Source organism: Peromyscus californicus, unplaced genomic scaffold, assembly GCF_007827085.1.
Source record: "Peromyscus californicus insignis strain IS unplaced genomic scaffold, ASM782708v3 Scaffold_15__1_contigs__length_86483966, whole genome shotgun sequence".
NCBI lineage: Eukaryota > Metazoa > Chordata > Mammalia > Rodentia > Cricetidae > Peromyscus > Peromyscus californicus.
The window spans coordinates 19,971,226-19,991,729 of record NW_026294447.1 but is presented as its reverse complement, the minus strand read 5'-3'; the positions used below and the strand labels follow the sequence as shown (position 1 = coordinate 19,991,729).

General features: G+C 40.8%; 1 protein-coding gene across 3 annotated transcripts in view; it reads left to right on the top strand.

Moving 5' to 3' along the window:
- The first annotated feature begins 231 nt into the window (after positions 1–231).
- Prkd1 (protein kinase D1) overlaps positions 232–20,504 on the top strand; it is a 330,150-nt gene continuing 309,877 nt past the window's right edge. For all 3 annotated transcript variants that reach the window (XM_052738466.1, XM_052738465.1, XM_052738464.1), the window contains exon 1: positions 232–658. In XM_052738466.1, the coding sequence (XP_052594426.1) occupies positions 401–658 (258 nt within the window). In that variant the 5' untranslated portion in view covers positions 232–400. The remainder of the gene's footprint in view (positions 659–20,504) is intronic.

Here is a 20,504-nt window from a genome sequence, read left to right as displayed (position 1 = left end):
CCCGAATGGGCGGGTCCGGCGGCGGGCGCTCGGGTCTGCAGAGTGGGCCAGGGCGGCTGCGGCGCGCAGGGGGCGGCTCCCCGCTGGGCTCCCGTTCCCCTTGTCAGCTCGCCGGCGCCGCCCTCGCCCCGCCCCGCCCCGCCGGCGCCGGCCGCGCGGACCCGCCGTGGTCCCCGGAGCCGAGCGCGCCGCGGCGGCTGGAGCTGGGCGCCTCCCCCGCGCTGCCGCGCACCCGCCCGCCCGCCGGCCCGGGGCTCCGCTCGGCCATCTTCGCCGCTCCCGCCCTCGCCTGCCCCGGCGGCGCGCCGACTTTCCCGGAAAGTTTGCTGGTTCCTCTCGGCCGCCGCGGGCAGCGTCGCCGCGTCCCACGTCTGCCAAACTTTAGGGGCTCACTCGCGCGATGAGCGCCCCTCAGCTGCTGCGGCCGCCCAGCCCGCTGCTGCCCGCTGCGGCCGCCGTGGCCGCCGCCGCCGCCGCGCTGGTCCCCGGCTCCGGGCCCGCGCCCTTCCCGGCGCCCGGGGCGGCCCCGGCGGGGGGCATCTCCTTCCATCTGCAGATCGGCCTGAGCCGCGAGCCCGTGCTGCTGCTGCAGGACTCGTCTGGCGACTACAGCCTGGCGCATGTCCGCGAGATGGCTTGCTCCATCGTGGACCAGAAGGTAAGGTGCCCCGGGCCCGCCAACTTTGCAGCCGGCCTTGGCCGCGCGGTGCAGCCTTGGCGGTGGCCGCGGCTGCATGCCCTCACCCCAGGCACTGCTCTCCGTGAGGTGTAGTGCTCCCGGGACTGATCTCCAGCCCGTCTTCGCTGGTACGTCTGCCTCTTCTCCTCCTTTACCTCCCTTTCTCCGGTGACAGTCAAGGAATCTTGCACTTTTCTCCTCGTGATCGGGCGTATTCTTGAGGTTTCCTGGCTGTCCGGACTCTTTGCTCTGGACCAGAGCCTACCTGGTGCTAGATCCGCTTTCCAGCGTCAGAGTTCCCTTGGGACAGCCCAGCGCATTTTCAGCACCGCTCCCTTCTACTCCATCCTCCTCTTTGAGCTCTAATTGATGCTGAGGAGTTCAGGGTGTGACCTGGACGCCGGGAATTTCTCACCTGTCAATAGTGCTTTTAAGAAAGGGTGATTGAGCAGGCCAGCTGTGAAAACAACTGAGCACTTAAGTGCACCACTACCCAAGTCCTCCCTGAATTTAGTACCACCTCCGTGTGAGCTTAGAAACATTTTCCAACAATAAAACCTGAAATTTACAGTCTTTCTGTAAATCTGGCTTCATTTTCCATGCACTGATCTTGGAAGACTGGAGTAGTGAGGGTCGAGGGTTCCAGGAACACCCTGTGCTGGCTTTGCTCTTAAGTTTGAGGCTGTGGGACTCTGGATAGCAGCCACTAGAATGGTTGCGGAAAGGCCCATAAAGCCGGGCTAGGCCACCCATCACTGTTTCCAGTGAACTTTTGAATTTAGGTTATCTCTGTAGCCATCCAGAAGGATACTTCATGGAAAGAGGCTGTTGAATTTAGTGGGGGAAGGAAGGGCCCCTGGCGCCACTCCTCACAGTATGACCAGCTAGGGTTCTGGGGGAGGAGAGAGAGGTAGTTAAGGGTGCTGAATTTCAACCCCTGAGGACTGACTGGCTACTTCTCACCTTTTAATGAATAGTCAAGAGCAGATTTTCTTAAACTGTTTGGAACAAAGTGTGCTAAAGTTTTTGAGCAGTGTAAATAGTGGCTGTGAGCACAGAGATCCTAGGGAAGAGCTCCTGGGGAGCAGTCACTAATCCAGGAAGTGAAAATTCTAGGGGCCAGACTCAAGTAACAGTGAGTGCCTTGAAGTTTTGTTAATTAAAAGGAGTGACATTTTATGTCATGTAATTGAACTGTTTGTAGCTTCCTTTAAGTCTAAAGATGGTACCGAGTCCAGGCCCCCCTGTTCCTTGAGACTGCGAATGAACAAGTACTCTAGGCTCTGACTGCCTTACTATAGCCTTAAATAGTTGTATGAGGACACCGACTAGTTAGTTAAAAAGCACTGCCACACAAGCATACACATCACGTGCAATGACATTTCACACAGAGCCCATTCGATTCCATAAAATCTTTAACAGCAAATTCTAAAGAAAATGATATAGTGGGCTAGATTCATATGGACAAACTTTGTTTGACCCACATAAACTCTTTCTCTGTCTCTGTCTCTCTCCTTGATGAAGTTTTAATGAGGAACAACATGCATGGTTCAAGAGGTTTGCAAAGGTTGGGGTTTTGGGTGGAGAGTGAATTCCAGTTGACTTAGGGTGCTGCTACCTGGAGAGAGTTATCAGTCCCTGGGGAGAGATGTATGCAGGAGGACATATGGGATGCATCAGGCTGGAACATCATCAGTAGGATGTGTAGGGAAGGTTCACTTAGGAAAAAAAAAAAAAAAAAGCCTTGAGATGATTAGACAGTTACATTGTAAAAAACTCAGTCATCTTCCCAAGAGAGATAACCATCCCAGGCATATCTGGAGTGCGCATTACTGAGTGCAGGGCGTTTCAGAATGGCAAAAATGTTACGGCAGAAAGAAAACTGGAGGACAGTCAGGAGCTACTTAGACATGAGCCAAGACTGGGGGAGAGCTGCAGGAATGCTGGAAAGAGAAGGGTACCAGCCCCACTGGTGCTTTCTATGAGGAGGAATCGTTCCCTTACTGTGTTTATTCTGTAGCTTCTTGACAAAAGAAAAGTTTGAAAAGTTTTCCTAGGATTTCAGTTTTTTTTTTTTTTTAAATGGTTAGGGCAAGGTGAGAGATTTTGAAATGTGAATTTTTGTGTTTTGTATGTCCAGATTATTGTAAGTAAAATATACTAGGTAACGGGTCTAGACAGTGTGTCTTTTCAGTTATTCTATTATCTATCCCACTAGATATCAATCACCTGTCTATTATCTGTATCTGTCACCTATTATCATCTGCTGTCCCTCTATCTATCTATGTAAATTATGTAACTATCAGTCATCTATCTGTTATCTATCTACCTATACATCATTTATCATCTATGTGTCTTCTGTGTCTGTTTTGTGATATGTTATTTTCCCAGGCAGAAACAAGATTTAGAGGGCCCTGTGCTGTGTGACAGCAGGAGTGGGCAGCTTGCTAGTGTGGAGTAAGGAAGTGTGTGTGTGTGTGTGTGTGTGTGTGTGTGTGTGTGTGTGTGTGGACTTTGGTGCTTTGTTTCATGTTTTCTTCTATACTTTATGAAGACATTAACTGTGAGAAAGGATGGAGAGAGAGAGAGAGGGAGAGAGAGAGAGACAGAGAAAAAGAAAGGGAGAATGATGACTGAGAGAATACTAATAGTAAAATGAGTGTTTGGGGTAGCTGAGTTTCAAGTCATTTGCAGTTTAGCATTTAGGCTTTTAAAAAGAAGGGTCTCTTGATTTTCATAGTCCTTCCCATTTACTGCTTCAATATCAGGAGTCTTTTCAATCTAGTCTATGTGCAGAAGCCCCTGAGTACTGACAGAGATGTCTCTACCTTAACTTGTTGGAAGTGTTAGCTGACAAGTCAGTAGATTTCAACAGTGTTGTTCATGGGACTTCTCTGTGGGATGAATACCTGAGGCGGACAGGGCTAAATAGGAGAGCTGCTGTACCCGGGAAACTTGGCTGGAAGTTATTATTGACGTGTAGAACTTAACAATATAATTTTTCCTCAATTTGTAGGTTTAGAAAATATCAGATATGTGTTCATTCTTGAAGAAATTAGATGGTAATTCAACAGAAATTCTGTTAAGGTGTTATATCCTAATCATTTGCTGAGTTATAAAAGTTATTAATATTTTTTTAATCTGATAGTTTAGAGTACTCTGAGATGATCTCTTTCGTTGCATGGAAGAATATATGAATATATAAGATGTTATTAGCTCTGTATTTTTGGGAAGCTGAGCTAAGGTGTGTCTTGCAGTATTTATTCATTTAATATTTTTTCTTTGTATGTGTATAGCATTGGAACTGGGTTATATGTAAAGATCTGTTCTTTAATCAGTATGTATGACTTCTGTTTTCACTTTGAGACCCTTTCACTTTCTCCTGTCAAAGGAATGTTGACTACATAAGGTGAGAAGGAATTGCCGAGAGGCAAGGATCAGCATCTCAGAGGATGCCTTAGTTTGGATTCATAGCAGGCTATGTACCTACTTTAGCATGCATGCACACACAGGTGCACCCCTACACTTAAAACACAAAGGGCATTCAGTGAGTGATGTACAACTCAATTATGTGGCTTCCTGTTCATTTGGGTTTTATCTTGTTAAAAAGACAGCTAGTGTTCCTCTCTTGGGCACCCTTACTTAGACACCTGACCTAAATTTTACTTTTAACTCTGGTCTTTCTGGCTAAGGAAACTGAAGTGTGAACTTTTAAGTGGAAAACAGCTACCAAAGTAACAATGTTAGTGCCTTGGTTTGATAGTATCATTACTTTGCTTGCCATTGTTTTACATTCTTAATTGTATATTGTTTTCTTAACAGTTGCTGTGTCCCTTTTAACCCCTATAGTTAATTTTAGCCACTCCACTTTTACACAGATTGAGAAAGCTAGAAATAATTAGCTGGAGGATCACCCCAGGGTGTGGAGACAACAAAAACCTTTTAAACTTATAATAGTCTTTGGTGTATATTTTTATTCTAATTTTATTTTTGGACATAATGTATACTACTAATTTCTGATTCAATGATAAAGTCTAGAATTTGACATTTTAATAGGTGATTGTTAAAAAACCCATAATAACATGCATTTTCAATTTAATGTTTATGTTCAAGCTTAGGAACATATGTACTAAGATTTCCTTGGGGTTATATAGTATATTGTGACATAAATGCCATGTACATGTTAAGTATTCTTTGCACAAAATTCTTGGTACCAGAAGAGTTTGGGACTTTGGGTTCTTCTGGATGTTGTAATATTTATAACATGAGTAATGAGATATCTCTGGGATTAAACCCATGCTTAAACACACAATTATATTTTATTTATACTTTTAGTATTTCAATTCATTTTGACTGGTAGTTGCATAGGGGCAGGTGTGTAATTTTCCTGTTGTAACATGTTGGTGCTCAAAAAGTTTCACTTAGAAGATTTTGGATTAGGGATGCTCAGCCTGTGTGCACAGTGTTTATGTGTAATGTATACAAGTGTGCAATGAATTCATAATACTTTTGAAGCATAAATGAAGAGCTGGTTATTTAGGTACAGCTTACAGATACTGAAGTGTTGTTTCGTACTTTATAATGTGGACATCAAGATGGAGGGTTTCCATTATATTCTGTCTCCACAGCATGAAGCAGCCACTCTGCTTGGTATCTCTGTGTTAGTACAAAGATATGTCAACCTTCTCTCACAGGTGTAAACTATCATAGATTTCACAGGAAGAATCTTCTTTGAAATTCTGATGTGGAAAACAGCCTTACAGGCTTTATGATAGGAAGAGTTGGACAATATATGAATTAATGTAGGCCATTAGATTCAAGTTCAAGATATTTTAAAGAATATGGTTGTAGTGTGTAGAGGGGTTGTGGCTACATGGATTAGAGTAGAAAATTACTCTATTTAATTTAAATTTAAAACTTTCCCAGTAATACCGTACTTAATGACAGTTAAGTTGTGCTCAGTTTTATGTTAACTTGTCACAAGCAAGAGGTATTTGGGAAGAAGAACTGTCAATTGAGAAAATGCCTTCGTAAGATCCAACTGTAGGCAAGCCTATAGGGTATTTTCTTAATTAGTTATTGATCAGGGAGGGCCCAGCCCATTATGTGTGGTGCCACTGCTGGGCTGTTCTATAAGAAAGCCGGGTGAGCAAGCCAGTAAACAGTGCCCCTCCATGGCCTCTGCATCAGCTCCTGCCTCCAGGTTCTTGTCCTGCTTGAGTTCCTTCCCTGACTGCCTTCTATGATGGAGTGTGATGTGGAAGTGTAAGCTGAAATAAACCCTTTCCTCCCCAAATTGCTTTTGGTCATGGTGCTTCATCATAGCTTTAGATACTCTATGACACTGGTCTTATCAAACTTATGCTGTAACTATTAAGGAAGATTCCAAACTTTATTTTGCCAGTCATTATTACTTCCTCCCCAAGATTATACATATAAGGTTTTACCATTTTACTCATGGTTTTTAAATGAACTTATTAGACAATGTAAACAGTGTGTAGGGCTATGAATGTATAGTTATAAGCTCTAAAACATTACTTTGGGTGTGAAGATAATATGTGCAAAGTGTTAAAAATCACTGCCTGGTGAGTTTGTGTACAGTAGATGCTATTGTCAATCATCTGAAGTTCCCATTATACACTGTTATCTTGCTAGCAAAAGACATGTATAAGTAAAGTTGCAGTGTTAATAAGAGTATGTCTGTAGGTCTCAGCAATATCATCCATGGTCTATTACAGGGCACATATTAGAAGCTACTCTACTTTGAATGGCTGCTCAAGTCTCATCCTTTCAGAATTTCTCAAAGACTAATGTATTCACACTGTGCATCTAAGTTAAAACAAACCAAACCAAAACAAACTACATTTGCAGGTAAACATAAAGCACCCACAGCAGGAAATTACTACTGTAACCCACATAGCATGACTGAGCTCAGATTGCATTAAAGGTAGAGAAGATGCAGTCCAGGTGGAGTTATCCTGGAACTTGCTCTGTAGACCAGGTTGGCCTGGAACTCATAAAGATCTTCCTGTCTCTGCCTCCTGAGTGGTGGGATTAAAGACATGTGCCACCAAGCCTGGCTTAATGTTTGTTTTTAATGTGCTGGGAATAGTAGTCACCTTGGTTCATGTGAGCAATAACACAAATAGAAGTAAAAGTGTAGGATGCTGTTAAAGGTACTTACTTATATTTAAATTTTTGTCAGCATTATTCTGTAGTAGAATTTGGAAAATGGGCTTTCATTTTCTTTAACAGTGCAGGATGTTGCACAAAATAACATAAAGAGGACATGATAGCATGGTCTTTCTTTTAATGATAGGGCTTATAAACTAAGAAGATGATTGGCTCACTTATAGACAAAATAGTTCTCATCTATAAAAATATGTGAAAATTTCCCTACAAATTCTTATGATATTGGTAGACAAATATTTTTGTGTCATTAAAACTCTGTAATGAAATGACCTCTTGAAGTTACTTGGCAACAGAAAACCCCACATCATGCTCTTTCCGACTTTACTGGTCTCACATTAAAAACAAAAAGAAAAACAAATAATGAAATAACCAATCTCTTGAATTATGTGGGCAACACATAACTATAGAATATCATGTTTGAATAGCTAGGAAGGTTAAAAAAATGATGTAAATAGACTGTATCCTCAGCAACAATGAACCTGTCCAGATGCACAGTTTCCTGTTCAGAAGTTTCTCCCAAAGTTGCAAAAGATTTTATTTGGTTGAAGCTAGGCAGTTGATACAGCAGCTTAACAGTGTTGGCAAATACACAGCTCAGATTTTAAAATATGCAATCATTCAGGAATTTTGTTCAACTTATTTTGGTGAAAAAGAGAAAAAATGCACCCGTTCCTGGTACATTGGCATCTGTTCTGACTAAAGCACTGACTGATGAGGAATTTGTTGAATTTACCGCTTGTATTTAGGCACAATTTCAAGAATTTCCAAGTGTTTCTCTCCTTAATTGTCAGTGGCCACTTTTTCATGTGTATCATAAAGTGGTTGAAAAGAATGAATGTGATAATGAAGATGTTAGTGAAAAGTATGAATGTGCTTGACAAATTGCATTTCTGATAATGTGAGGCTCTGCAGACAAGTGTTGTCTTGTTCATAAAAGAAGCATATACACTGCTAGTTGAAGCTTTCTATAACTTATGTTGGAAAAAATTAAAAGTTTCTTATATATGTTTGTGTATACACATATATATGAGGGATACACACACTACTATATACATACATACATATGTATGTATATATGTATGTATGTATATATACATATAAATATATATCCCTCATTGGTTCCACTAGTTGGAAGGACAGTGAATATTAAGTCTTGGGACCACTGAAGCCTGCTTTGGTGTACAATTATCTTAAAGTTTATTTTGATCATTTTTTTCCCTGTACCCAGTGCCCCCACAGATGCTGAGTTAAAAGGATAACAAGAGTGTTTATTTGGATAATGTAAATATCTTACTGTCATCTTTTACTTTTTCAATTACTTTGTACCATATGAATTCTGCTTAGGAATTGATATTCATATAGGCTTTGTGAGAAAATATTAACGTTGTTTTTCATGACGCCCTCTGACAGTCAGAGCTGGGGATGGGTGGTGGGGAGGAAGGAATGACATGTAGTTAAAAAGGTAGAAATAAACAGTCCATATTAAATATCAAAAACCTGAGAGAGGAAGCATTGAGGGGTTGCCATTTCTTTATTCACCCAGGGTCATAGTCTCTGAGCAGGCGACCACCAAGACCTAGGGTTACTGACATTTCAAAAGACATTTATAGCTGTGTTTGTGTGTATGTGCAGTGAGGGCTGAAGCATGTGGGCCATCATGTGTAAAACCTCTACTGTCTATCTTTACCTTCCAGCTTGTTTGAACTTACATTTCTTGTTCTTCACCATGATGTGCATCAGGCCAACTGGCCATGAACTTCTGGGGATTCTCCATAAGAGCACTGGTTTTGTAGATGCATGCTACCACACCTGGCTTTCTGTGGGCTCTGGAGGTCTATCTACTGAGACATTTTCTCTGTCCAGATATTTAGTGCCTACTCCAGAAAATTGCACATATGATGCTCACTTTTGCCTTTATTAGGATCATCCTAAGTCAGTGGTTTGGGTATCATTTGTTAAATAAACATTTGATATTTGATGGATCTCGGTTTGAAAGGCCTTCCTAAGCTGAATTCCCTGCAGTAGAGGTGATCTTACAAAAGTTCCCTCCTCACCCACCTTTGTAAAGGTATAATTGAGAAATAATAGTTGAACAATGTTAGGTTTTGATCTGTTCATATATCATGAGATGATTGAATTAAGATAATTATGAGGTCCATAAACTCATATAGTTTACTTTTTGGTGATAAGATCCACCATCTGTCCTCAGTAGTTTTCAGGCATGCCATAATTAACAATTATCTGTAGTTTCACTGTGTCTTAGATCTTCATAATTTCCTCATCCTGATTAATGGAAACTTTGTTTTCTTTGATGACTTTCTCCTCATTCCCTCACACCCTCAGCCCTAACTACCACTCCTATTCTACTTTCTGCTTCTATGTATTCAGCTTTTTATAATTCAGCATGCGTGTGCGGTGAGTAGGCTTTTGTTTGTCTGTGCATAGCTATTTTCACTTAGCTCATATCCTCCAGGTTCATCCATGTTGTTGCAAATTGTATGACTTCCTTCTAAGACTGAATGGTCTTCCATGTACTCCACCTCCCTGTGTGTGTGTGTGTGTGTGTGTGTGTGTGTGTGTGTGTGTGTGTGTGTGTGTCTGAGAGAGAGAGAGAGGAGAGAGAGACACACAGAGACAGAGAGAGACAGAGAGACAGAGAGACAGAGAGACAGAGAGAAACAGAGAGAGTTTCCTCTTTGACATACTGATTTCATTTCCTTCGGATATACAACCTGGGTTTCATTCTTATTTCTTTATGAATGTTTGTACAGTTTTCAGTTGCCTTACTGATTAATGTCCCACCAACAGTGTATGTGGGGCCTGTGTTCACATTCTTACCAACACTTGTTTATCTTGTCTTTTTGATAGTATCTATTACAAACAGGTTTGAAGTGATACAGTCTGAGTTTACACTTCCCTGGTGGTTACATAACAAACATTTTATTCATATAATCTGTTGATGCTCTGTATGTTCTCTTTTGCCTATGCTTTAGAGGTTATTTTCTTGTTACTGAATTACTTGAGTTCCTTCTGTGTTTGGATATTAACCCTTCTTTAGGGCCTAATCCTTCTTCAATGAGATGACCAATTAGTTGTTTAATCCCTTTTAATTGTTGTAATACCATGTAATCTGCATCAATATATTATCCTTTAGTTCTATGGGTTTTTTTTTTTGTGTGTGTGTGTGTGTGTTTGTGTGTGTGTGTATGTCACTGATGACCCATTAGTCATTTATCTTTTTTTTTTTTTTTTTTTTTTTTTTAATCATTGGAGAGCCATGAGATCTGGCTTAATGTTTCATTGTCCTTTGGCTCTACTTTTTAGTGTTGCTCTTAAAGATGGAGGGAGGAATTGCTTGCTGTTGCAGAAGAGAAGGCCACCCAAATTCTACGGAACTACAGCCATTCCTTCTTGTAGTTGCTACTTAGCTTTCCTTCCAATCATCAGGCACCCTGTGCATAAAATGGGGGAAGAACCCCCTCAAAGGCTATTAGCACTTGAAAGGTATGAAATGAGGTGTGCCTGTAAAGCCCCTGATGCTTATTTAGAGCTCCATCAAGTAATATATTATACTTTTCTTTAAAATTTCCCTTTTATTCAACTTTAATAACTTCTCCTGTAGATTTTTTTTTTTTTATGATCATAGCCTGGTTTACTGCATTTTTCATCTGTCAGTGTAAAGCTCCTATTGTGTTTTGTTACTTAACTATATATTGGAGGGATGTGGAAACGTGTTCCTATTGTCAGGGACGTGACACACCCTGACAGTGGAAATTCACTTCAGGGAAGAAAACATAGAAATAATAGATGGTTAAGACTCAATTTGAGGAACAAATTTTTAATAGATATCTGAGTATATTTTGGTTCTTTTTTATATATAAGTAAATGGTTGCTACAGAAGTAATATGCCTGCCCAGTTAGAAATCCCTTGGTACACTTACAGATTAATATAGGAGAAACTCTTTAATATAATGAATACAGGCTTTGGCCAATGCCCAAGAAGGAACCTGCTGCAAATAGAAGGTTTTACTAACTTATAAACACCATAGGCTCATGCATTCCACACACACTGTCATCCTTAAATCTCTTTTAGGTCCTAATCCCAGGTCACACTCTGAGCAATTTAAACTGAGACAAGAGACTGCAAATTTGGCTTCTTGGGCAGATGGGAAATTGGTACAACAAAGATATTGCCAGAATTATTTCCTAAGTACAATAATGTTATTCTTTTCAAATAGTTGTTACCCAAATTCTTCATTCCTGTCTGACTGATTTATGCTTTTCTTGATAAGAGCTCAAGATGATAGGCCATAGCTTAAGGGTGGTTGTGATCCTGGACTGCCCGATTGATATAGGGATGGACCTAATGGCCAGTTGGTTGTCTTCTTTTGTTATGGGTAGACTGTTTGGAGGTCAAACTTGGTGAATAAACATTAGCAGAAACTTTTCCAGCAACCCCAAAGTTCAGTTTTATGATACAGAATTTTCTTCTTTTCTGTTTTTAGCAAGTCTGTTCAGTACAGTGCTTATCTTTCTGTCATATTAGAGGTAGTATTCCTCCAGCTAAGTTCTACTTTGTGTCATTTAATATTTCCTAAGCAAGTTTATTGGTAAGTGCTTTATATATTTATAGCACCAGTTTTATTACTTCAGATTTCTCCTGCATTATTGTGACATGAACCAGACATGGTGGCCCACAAACCTACAGTCACAGCACAACATTCAGGAGGTGGAGGCCAGAGGATCAGAAGTCCAAATTCATTTTCAGCTGTGTTTAAATTCTTTAATCTGTCTGGGCTAAAGATCCTGCATAAAACAACAACAAAACAAAACAAAACAAAACAAAACAAACAACAACAACCCCCCCAACCCTGAAACAACCACAGGTTAAAAGGCATCTGAATGTAATCAAAGTCATGCTTGAGGTGTTATAAACAAAAGCATATTTGTACATCAAATAAATACCAATTTTGTTTAAGATCTAATTTACATACCATTAAATTAGTTTGCTCTTTATATTTTTTAAATGATTCAAGCTGATCTTAAAGTAATATATCTTGAAAACATTTATTTTATTTGATGTGTATAACTGTGCACCTCAGTGAATATATGTGTACTACATGTATACAGGAGCCCACAAACAGCAGAAGATTCTCTAGAGCTTAGTTATAAACAGTTGTAAGCCTCCAAGTAGGTGCTGGGAACCGAACCTGGGTCCTCTCAAGAACACTAAGTGCTCTCAACTGTTGATCTGTCACTATGGCCTATAGTAATTTGTATTTGGTTTGAAATTTATTCAGCCACTTTCATGTTGTTATACATTTTAGACTTTCTTATGAATTAAAATATTTTCAATTAATCATTAAAAAAGTTTTATCTATTAGCCTAAACTGTCAGTTTTGGACTTATCATAAAGTTAAAGCTTTTTTTCTAAGTCATTCATTCATTCAGTCAGTTTAATGGTATAATGAAGGGAGTGATTCTGAATTATTCTGTTTCAAATGGATGATCATAACTAGAAAAACAAGTTCACTTTTAATTTGAGTTAAGTTCTGGAGATTTTAACTAATTGAACGAGATAATCTATCAATGTTTAAATGTTTATTGAAGAAAATGTTTCTCAATGTCTTTTTATCAATTAAATGTACCCCCTTATTTTAATAGAGACTATTGCCAATGGTGGGCTAGAATAATTACATAGAAGTTAAGAGCTTTTGCTGCTCTTGGGGAGGACCCATGTTTTGTTTGTAACTCCAACTTTAGGGGCATCTGACATCTATCCCTCTTAGAGTACCCACACTTAGGAGAACAATCCCCTTGCACCAAACAATGAAAGATAGAAGAAATCTTTGGGATGGAGAGATGGCTCAGAGTTTAGGAGCATTTCCTGCTCTTCCAGAGGACCCAAGATTGCTTTGCAGTACCCACATCAAATTGTTTATAACTACCTCTTAGCTCCAGCTCTAGGGAAGCCTTCTTTATGCTTCCAGAGACACCGGCACATACATTATATGTACTCACAGAGACAGATATACATACATGTATATGAAACCTTCATGTTATAATAATGACTAGCCTGGAAAAATCAGGACTACAGGTTCAATAATGGTGTAACAACATGGAAGTATCCAACTTCTTTTTGATTGGACATAAGTCTCAGTCCATGGGATGAGATCCATACTGAAACCAGTATTGGGTTAAGAAATTATGGTTAGACAGATCAGAGGGCCTACGGGAAAACTTACTACTATTACGTTGCTAAATAGACATAGTATTAAACTGGCTCCTAATGACTTATTCTTTTATCCATAGATAATTCATCTCCCACACCTCATCTGAGAATTCTCTGTTTGCAGTAGATGGTGATTAACACAGTGAGTCACAACTAGCCAAGGTTTAGAAAATAAGAGATTATAGAATGCTCAGCCCCAACAAGAACGTATACCACCAACCCCTCTCAAGGCTCAGGGATCCTTGCAGAAGAGCAGGTAGAAAGACTGTGAGAGCCTGAGGTAGATGGCTACAGGGAAACATCATCTTTTGGACACAAGAGAGTAGCTGCAGATATGGATTTACCGCAGCATCAACAGCATGCAGCAGACCTGTGAAAACCCAAGCCAGACCAAATTCAGCAAGGAAAGAGGAGCTGGGCACTCAATCCCATGCTCAGCCTTTTAGCTATTGGCAATTGTTGGTGTCTAGAGGAAGGAAAGAGTTTCCTCCAAGAAGGTAGCCTGGTAAGTCAACTCTTCTAATGGACAGTACATGCCCAAGACTAACTGGGCAGCAGATTGGCCTTGAAGTTTTTAAAAATAAGAAGACACAAAAATGGGTTGGTAGGGGAGGGTAGGTTGTGAAATTTTTTTTTTTTTAAATCTAAAAAAAAAGGAAAAGAGAACAGCCGTAGGTCTGAGTCCTGGAGTGCTAGAGGGGAGGGATTCTTGGGTAATACCAGGAGTTCTTATTTTCACTAAAAGTGGCTGCATCTTTCTCAGAGCTACAGGATGTCATGACCATACTCAAGAGAGGGTGATCTATCAAGGCCCTGGAACATTTGGGAGAAGAGGCCAGGAGGAACTGGGCGATGCCAGAGTGACTTCTTTGTCATAGAAAGCAGGTTATTGGGGGCAGGACAGGAGACTCCTCAGCTTACAGCTAGACATCTGTCCCTTCTTACCAGTTTCCATAAATCTGAGATGCAAAGGTAATGTTGATACTTAGCAGCCTAGAAAGGATTACTCAATATTCCTATGATGGCAAGCGCAACTAAAAACATGAATGGCCGAAGAAGTTCTAATGTTTTAGAGATGGCATAGTCCACTGAGACCTTCAGCATAGTGGAACCAGATGTCAAGACCACTTGACCATGAGCAGTGTTTGGAGTGAAGCCATGGACAAAAGCAGGAGTAAGCTGGTGTACCTTAGGTTCTAAACAAATTTAGTGTGTATGTGTAAGTCTGAGCGGGTACTCGTGGACATATGTGTGCAGACCAGAAGGTATCCTCTGCTGTCATTCCTCAGGTACTGTCCACCTTGATTTTGTTTTCCATCCATCCATCCATCATCCATCCATCCATCCATCCATCCATCCATCCATCCATCCATCCATCCTCTCTCTCTCTCTCTCTCTCTTCCTCTTTCTCTCTCTCTCTCTCTCTCTCTCTCTCTCTCTCTCTCTCTCTCTCTCTCTCTCTCTCTCTGTGGGGGCGGGGCATTATATGTGGGCATGCATGCCATGTCATCTTTCTGGAGGTTAGAGGACAACTTGGAGGAGTTGGTTCTCTTTTTACATCTGTGAGTTCTGGCGATGGCACTCTGGCTGTCAGGCTTGGCAGCAAGCACTGTTGCCCACAGAGCCATCTTGTTGTCCCGCACTTGGTTTCTGGAGACCAGATCTCTCAGTGGGAACTAGGGTTCCTCGATTAGGCTAACTTGGCTTTCCAGGGAACTCTGGGGATCTGTCTCCACTTCCCCAGTGCTGTGATCACAAGCGTATGTGGCTTTTTAAGGCTTTTTAATGGTAAGAACCGATGCTCTCTCAGTTAAGCCTTGGTGATAATGATCAGTTGTGTTGGTTGACAGCCCTGAGCCCATCCCAGTTGACAAAGTATGGCTCTTACTGGGATTTTGATAGTAGTGGTGTGGGAGAGCAGGGGAAGGAAGTGCCTGCAAAGATTTTTCTCTTTCGTGGATTTTATCAGCAGGATTGGCCCCGCTAAGTAAGGGAAGAGCAGGCAGTAGGGGAGGTATACGAAGTGGCTGGTTACAAACCCATTATGCTGTTGTGTAATTTTCTGGGTGCTGTATGTGGGAGCTCTGAGCAGCTCCACGATGGCTGCCCGGGTGTGATTGAGGAAGAGCTTGTCTCTGGAGCATTGGGTCATAGTTGACCAAGTTCCAGGATCTCTTCTGGAAATTTCCATGGACTGGCAGAGGACCTTGAGCTGGTGCTTTCTCTCATGGTACAATGGCCAGCAGAGGGGAGCCTCCGGGAGCAAAACTTGCCTTTTGTCTGTGGCAGGCTGGAGCTTGGCTCCTTAATGTTTCTCATTTCCAGTTCTCAGAGCAGAACTCTGCTGTGATCATTTATCTCCATTTTAATGTAAGGCCAGAGAAGCTAAATCATTTACCTAGAGTTGCACAGCTACTGAGTAAAAACTTGCTTCCTTCCAACCACTAGTACTTGACTCACTTGCTGGAATAACATAGATTTGAACAGAGGTTGTGGAATAATCCAGTAGTGTGTGTGTGTGTGTGTGTGTGTGTGTGTGTGTGTGTGTGTGTGTGTGTGTTCATGCACATATACACATGAATTCTTTTATTATATTGGTTGAAATTGACTTAAAAAGTAGTAGTGTGGTGTGATATATATGTTGGTTTCAATTATTTTTAGTTCAGAAAGCTCTGTCATTTGGAATCCACATCCAAGTTAATGGTCACCTGGAATCCTAATGACTTTGAAGGCAAAAACCTACAAGGATGTTGAGTGATGAAACAGTTCTATCCCATGCCTTTGGCACTAATAAGGAGCATTAGAAATAGACTCTCTTTGGGGTGTTACTGTTTTAGAGATGGCTGCCTGGCTTAAAGGTCCTCTTCAACTCTAAGATGTCCTGCAATTTATTAGACATGTAGTTGCCCATAGTATATTTGTTTTGTTTTGTTTATTTTTGGGTAACCCATATATGTACAGTAGAATTGATTTGGAGTATGCTGTCATTACCCAATGATAGTAACAATGAAAAATCAAAATTGGTTTTGTGGGTTGTCAATCCTCATCCTTCCTTAAAATGTCAGATGCCACAGTCATTCGTCTGAAGACATTTTGTGTTGTTGGTTCAGAACTCTTCCTTTCAGTGAGCTGTTGGTACAGGAGTGTTCTGGAGTAAGATTAGGGTCAGGCTGTACACTGCTCATTGTGGTTCAGGCTAGTACAAGTAAAGCCTCTAGGCTGCCAGTGTAAATCCGTGAAATGAATCATTCTTTTTGCAAGTGTCTATTTTTTTTTATGAATTTGTATTTGTTATCTTGCTTTTATAAATGATGAGTAAACGCCTCCTAGGTAAACTTATTCCCTCCTGTTCATGGTCAGTTACAAGCCAAGTAGGGATCTTCGTTCCATTAATGGTGTTCATTATTCTGAGTGCAAATCGCATTATATTCCTTTGAATGTGTGTAAGGCTTAAACTAGCACTCCTCTTGTAGACTAAATGTACCACCCTCAGGCTTTACAAAACTGTAGCTGCATTTTAGGAAGACATGATTAGACCTAAATGACATCCAGAGTTTAATTAGATTCAGTTCTCAGCATTCCTACCCTGAGTAACACAGCACAGTATAAAGGTGCAGGACCTATTGTTTCTTTCTGGTGTGTCTGTCTGTGTGTGGGTATGCTCACAGGCTGTGGACTGTGGCAGCCAGAGGTGTCAGATCCCTTGGCTCTGGGATGATGGGTATCTGATGGAAACTGGGAACTGAACTGTGAAAGGACAGTAGGAGCTCTTAACGACTGAGCCATTTCTTCAGCCTGCACTTAGAACTTTGAAAGCTTCAGTACAGTAGATAAATTACATGAAAAGTCTCTTTTGTTATAATGTAAAGCGGCAGGGTGTCCTGCTGTACTAGACTGCATTTCCTAGTTGCCTTCTAGTCAACGGCTGCCTTGTACGCCTTGTGTTCAGATCCCCTATCCTTAAGAGGCAAGTTAAGTAGTGTAATGTTTTACCCTCATTATTCATTGTGGTTTTTGTTCATTTCTATTGTTGCAGGATTCTTTCAATTTGTAATTTTTCTTTTGCCATTGAAATCTATGGAGTTTCAAGTAAAAAACATAAGACTCAAAAGCAAAACCTTGTTCACATGAGACTGTTTTTGATATAAACTTTTCTACACTTAAAACTTGCAGAATTTATTTTATTGAAAGACATCAGGTATTATAAAGGTTCTATTTTAAAGAGTTATTTTCACTTATGTGTATGTGTCTGTGTATAGGTATGTGCAGGTGAGTGCAGGGGACCACAGAGGTCATTGAAATTGGATTCTCCAGGAGCCAGACAGCTGTGAGCCATATAACAGGGTTGCTTGAAATTCAAGTCTTCTGGAAGAGTAGTGCATGCTCTTAACTCCTGAACTCAGAGAATCTCCCTGGCTCAGAATGCCGTCTTTGACCCAAAGGTCTAGATAACTGAATTTAGACTTCCTAACATAAAATATTTGATGAGAATCTCATTTTGAATGCAAATAAAACCAAATACTCTAGATATGTACATTTGTGTATATATCAAATAATTTTGCTTATTCTGATAGTTCTTTCTGCCCTCATTAGCTAAAGTAGGTGAAGAGAAGTCCATGGCTTTCAGTTTCAGGACCATTGGCAGCTACCACAAGAGTCAAATATACTCACTCACATACAGAAGAGAAACTCTATGGTGCCCTCGGGCTGTTACTTAGTTTATTCTCTTCACTGGATAAAATAGAGCAAGGTCAACAAAGAGGGAGAAACTGCTCAGAAACACACCGAATTGTGTAGTAAATCTCTTTTTATTTAAAAAAAATAGGATGTAACATTTTGGAAATTGTCTTGTTCCATAAGAACAATAATGTCCTTTATGTGTTTATAGGCACAGCTTGGGTAAAGAAGCATACGGCTTTTGCCTATTGTGCCTGTTGACAGTTGAAGTAATATTGGCAATTATGGGTTTGGAAGTCATGCTATGAATTGTCATGGCTCTCGAATAAAAGGCAGGTCTGCTGTAGGATGGTCTGTATGTCAAATGTGTTGCTGATTGGTCAATAAATAAATCACTGATTGGCAGTGGCCAGGCAGGAAGTATAGGCGGGACTAACAGGAGAATTGAGAGAACAGGAAGCTGGGTGAGAGAGACACTGCCAGCCGCTATGATGAGAAACAGCATGTGAAGATACCGGTAAGCCACGAGCCATGTGGCAAGGTATAGATTAATAGAAATGGATTAATTTAAGTTGTAAGAACAGTTAGCAAGAAGCCTGCCACGGCCATACAGTTTATAACCAATATAAGTCTCTGTGTTTGCTTGGTCGGGTTTGAGCGGCTGTGGGGCTGGCGGGTGAGAGAGATTCATCCTGACTGTGGGCCAGTCAGGAAAACTCAAGCTACACAGGTCAGTGGTTAAAAGCCACTTGAAAAGGGACTTGATTTTGCATAATCAATCTCCATTTATTATTTTTCCAGATGAAAACTTATAATTCTACTTCAATTAAACAGTTATCTTTTATTTTGAAAATTACTGAAATGTGTTGTGGGTAGAATCATGGCCCTTAAAGATGTTTTCACTCTAGTCCTAGGAATCTGTGCATGCTATCTTTTATAACAAGAGAGGACTTGTAGATGTGATTAGGATCTTGAGGAAGGGATTTTTTTCTGGATATTCTGGTGAACAGTCTTCCTTTCTGGATGAGATTGAGAGACTAAAGCAGGCCATGTGACGAGGTATTAGATTATCTCTTGCTGACCTTAAGGTGGAAGAGATGGGCCAAGAACCAAGAGATGCTGGTGCCATTTTAAGAGGAAAACAGAAGTTGGAGCCATGAACTACTAGGAGATGTGACAATAGTCACAGGAGCTTTGAGAGAGGGGAAATGGGCCACAGTATACAGTCAAAACAAGATGCTAAAACCCTAGATTCCTCCTCTGGAGTCTCTGGAGGAAGCGCAGGCTGACCTTAGCCTAGGGAACATGCGTTTGGTGTATTTGATCCCTAGAAATGTTAGAGAAGTCACATTTGGGAGTTGGCAGCAGTAGAGGGTGAGTATGCCCTATCCACTGCAGAAGAAGTAGAAATTCAGATTATCTTGAGTTGAATCACACTACTCAGGGAAACACCGCTAGCATTTTGGCTGATGTCTTTCCAGCTTTTTTTCCGTTAAAAATATACTCAGCAGAATGTGCTTCGCTTGTGTTTCTTCATTTGATGCAATGTCTTTCTGTGAGGATGTTTTAAGTAAAAAGTGTTTAGCATCCTTGGGGTACTTCAAATGCAAGAAGACTTCATAAATTTATTTGGGTTTTAGAATTTAATGTTCAAGTTGTTCAAGTTATGGGTTTAAACTCATTTATCCTTTAAAAACGTATATCTTTATTCATTCTATGAGGATTCCATACATTGTATTTTGATTATATTCCCTACAGATCCACCCCAATCCATACTCATCCAACTTTGTGTCCTCATTTTTTTAATCCCTTGTGTCTCATTATTTCTGCTTGCTTACTGTTGGGTTGTGATTATCCATTGGAGCATGTTAAACCTAGTAGATGTCACAGTTCTAAAGAAAACAAACTCTCCATCTCCTGTGAGCTACTGATTACCAAGAGCCCTTCAGCTAGGGTTGGGACTTTGTGGCCACATGACCCTCTGGCTTGAGTTTACTCAGGTCTTGTGCATACTGTCACAACATCTTGTGAGTTCCTATGTACACCTTCCCCATTGTGTCCGGAAAACATTGTATTCTTCTCTCTCTCTCTCTCTCTCTCTCTCTCTCTCTCTCTCTCTCTCTCTCCCCCCCTTTGGCTCTTACACTTTTCCTACTCCCTCTTCTGCCATGATCCCTAAACCTTGGGAGGAGGGGTGTGATATAGATGTTCCACCGAGGGCAGAACATTCTGTGGGTTCTTAGTCTCTGCACCTAGACCAGGTGTGGATCTCTGTGTAAAATATTTTTTAAAGCTCTCTGTTAAAAATTTTAACAATTAAAAAGTGGGAAGTAGCCTTGAACACATTGACATAGGAGACCACTTCCTAAATATAACACCGGTAGCACAGACATTGAGATCAACAATTAATCAATGGGACCTCATGAAACTGAAAAGCTTCTGTAAGGCAAAGGACACAGTCAATATGACAAAAAAGTAGTCTACAGAATGGGAAAAGATCTTCACCAGCCCCACATCTGTATTAATTTCTATCTACTGCAAAGAGAAGCTTCTCTGGTGAGGATGGGGAGATGCACTAATCTATGGGTATAAAAAAGTCTTTAGTTGTCCCCTTTATACTGTTTGCATTCCATTAGCAGTATAATAGCAGTGAACCTTAAATCCAGTCAGAAGGTGGTTGGTTACTCCCATGCCCTTTGTGCCATGTTGGCACCAGTGAGCATA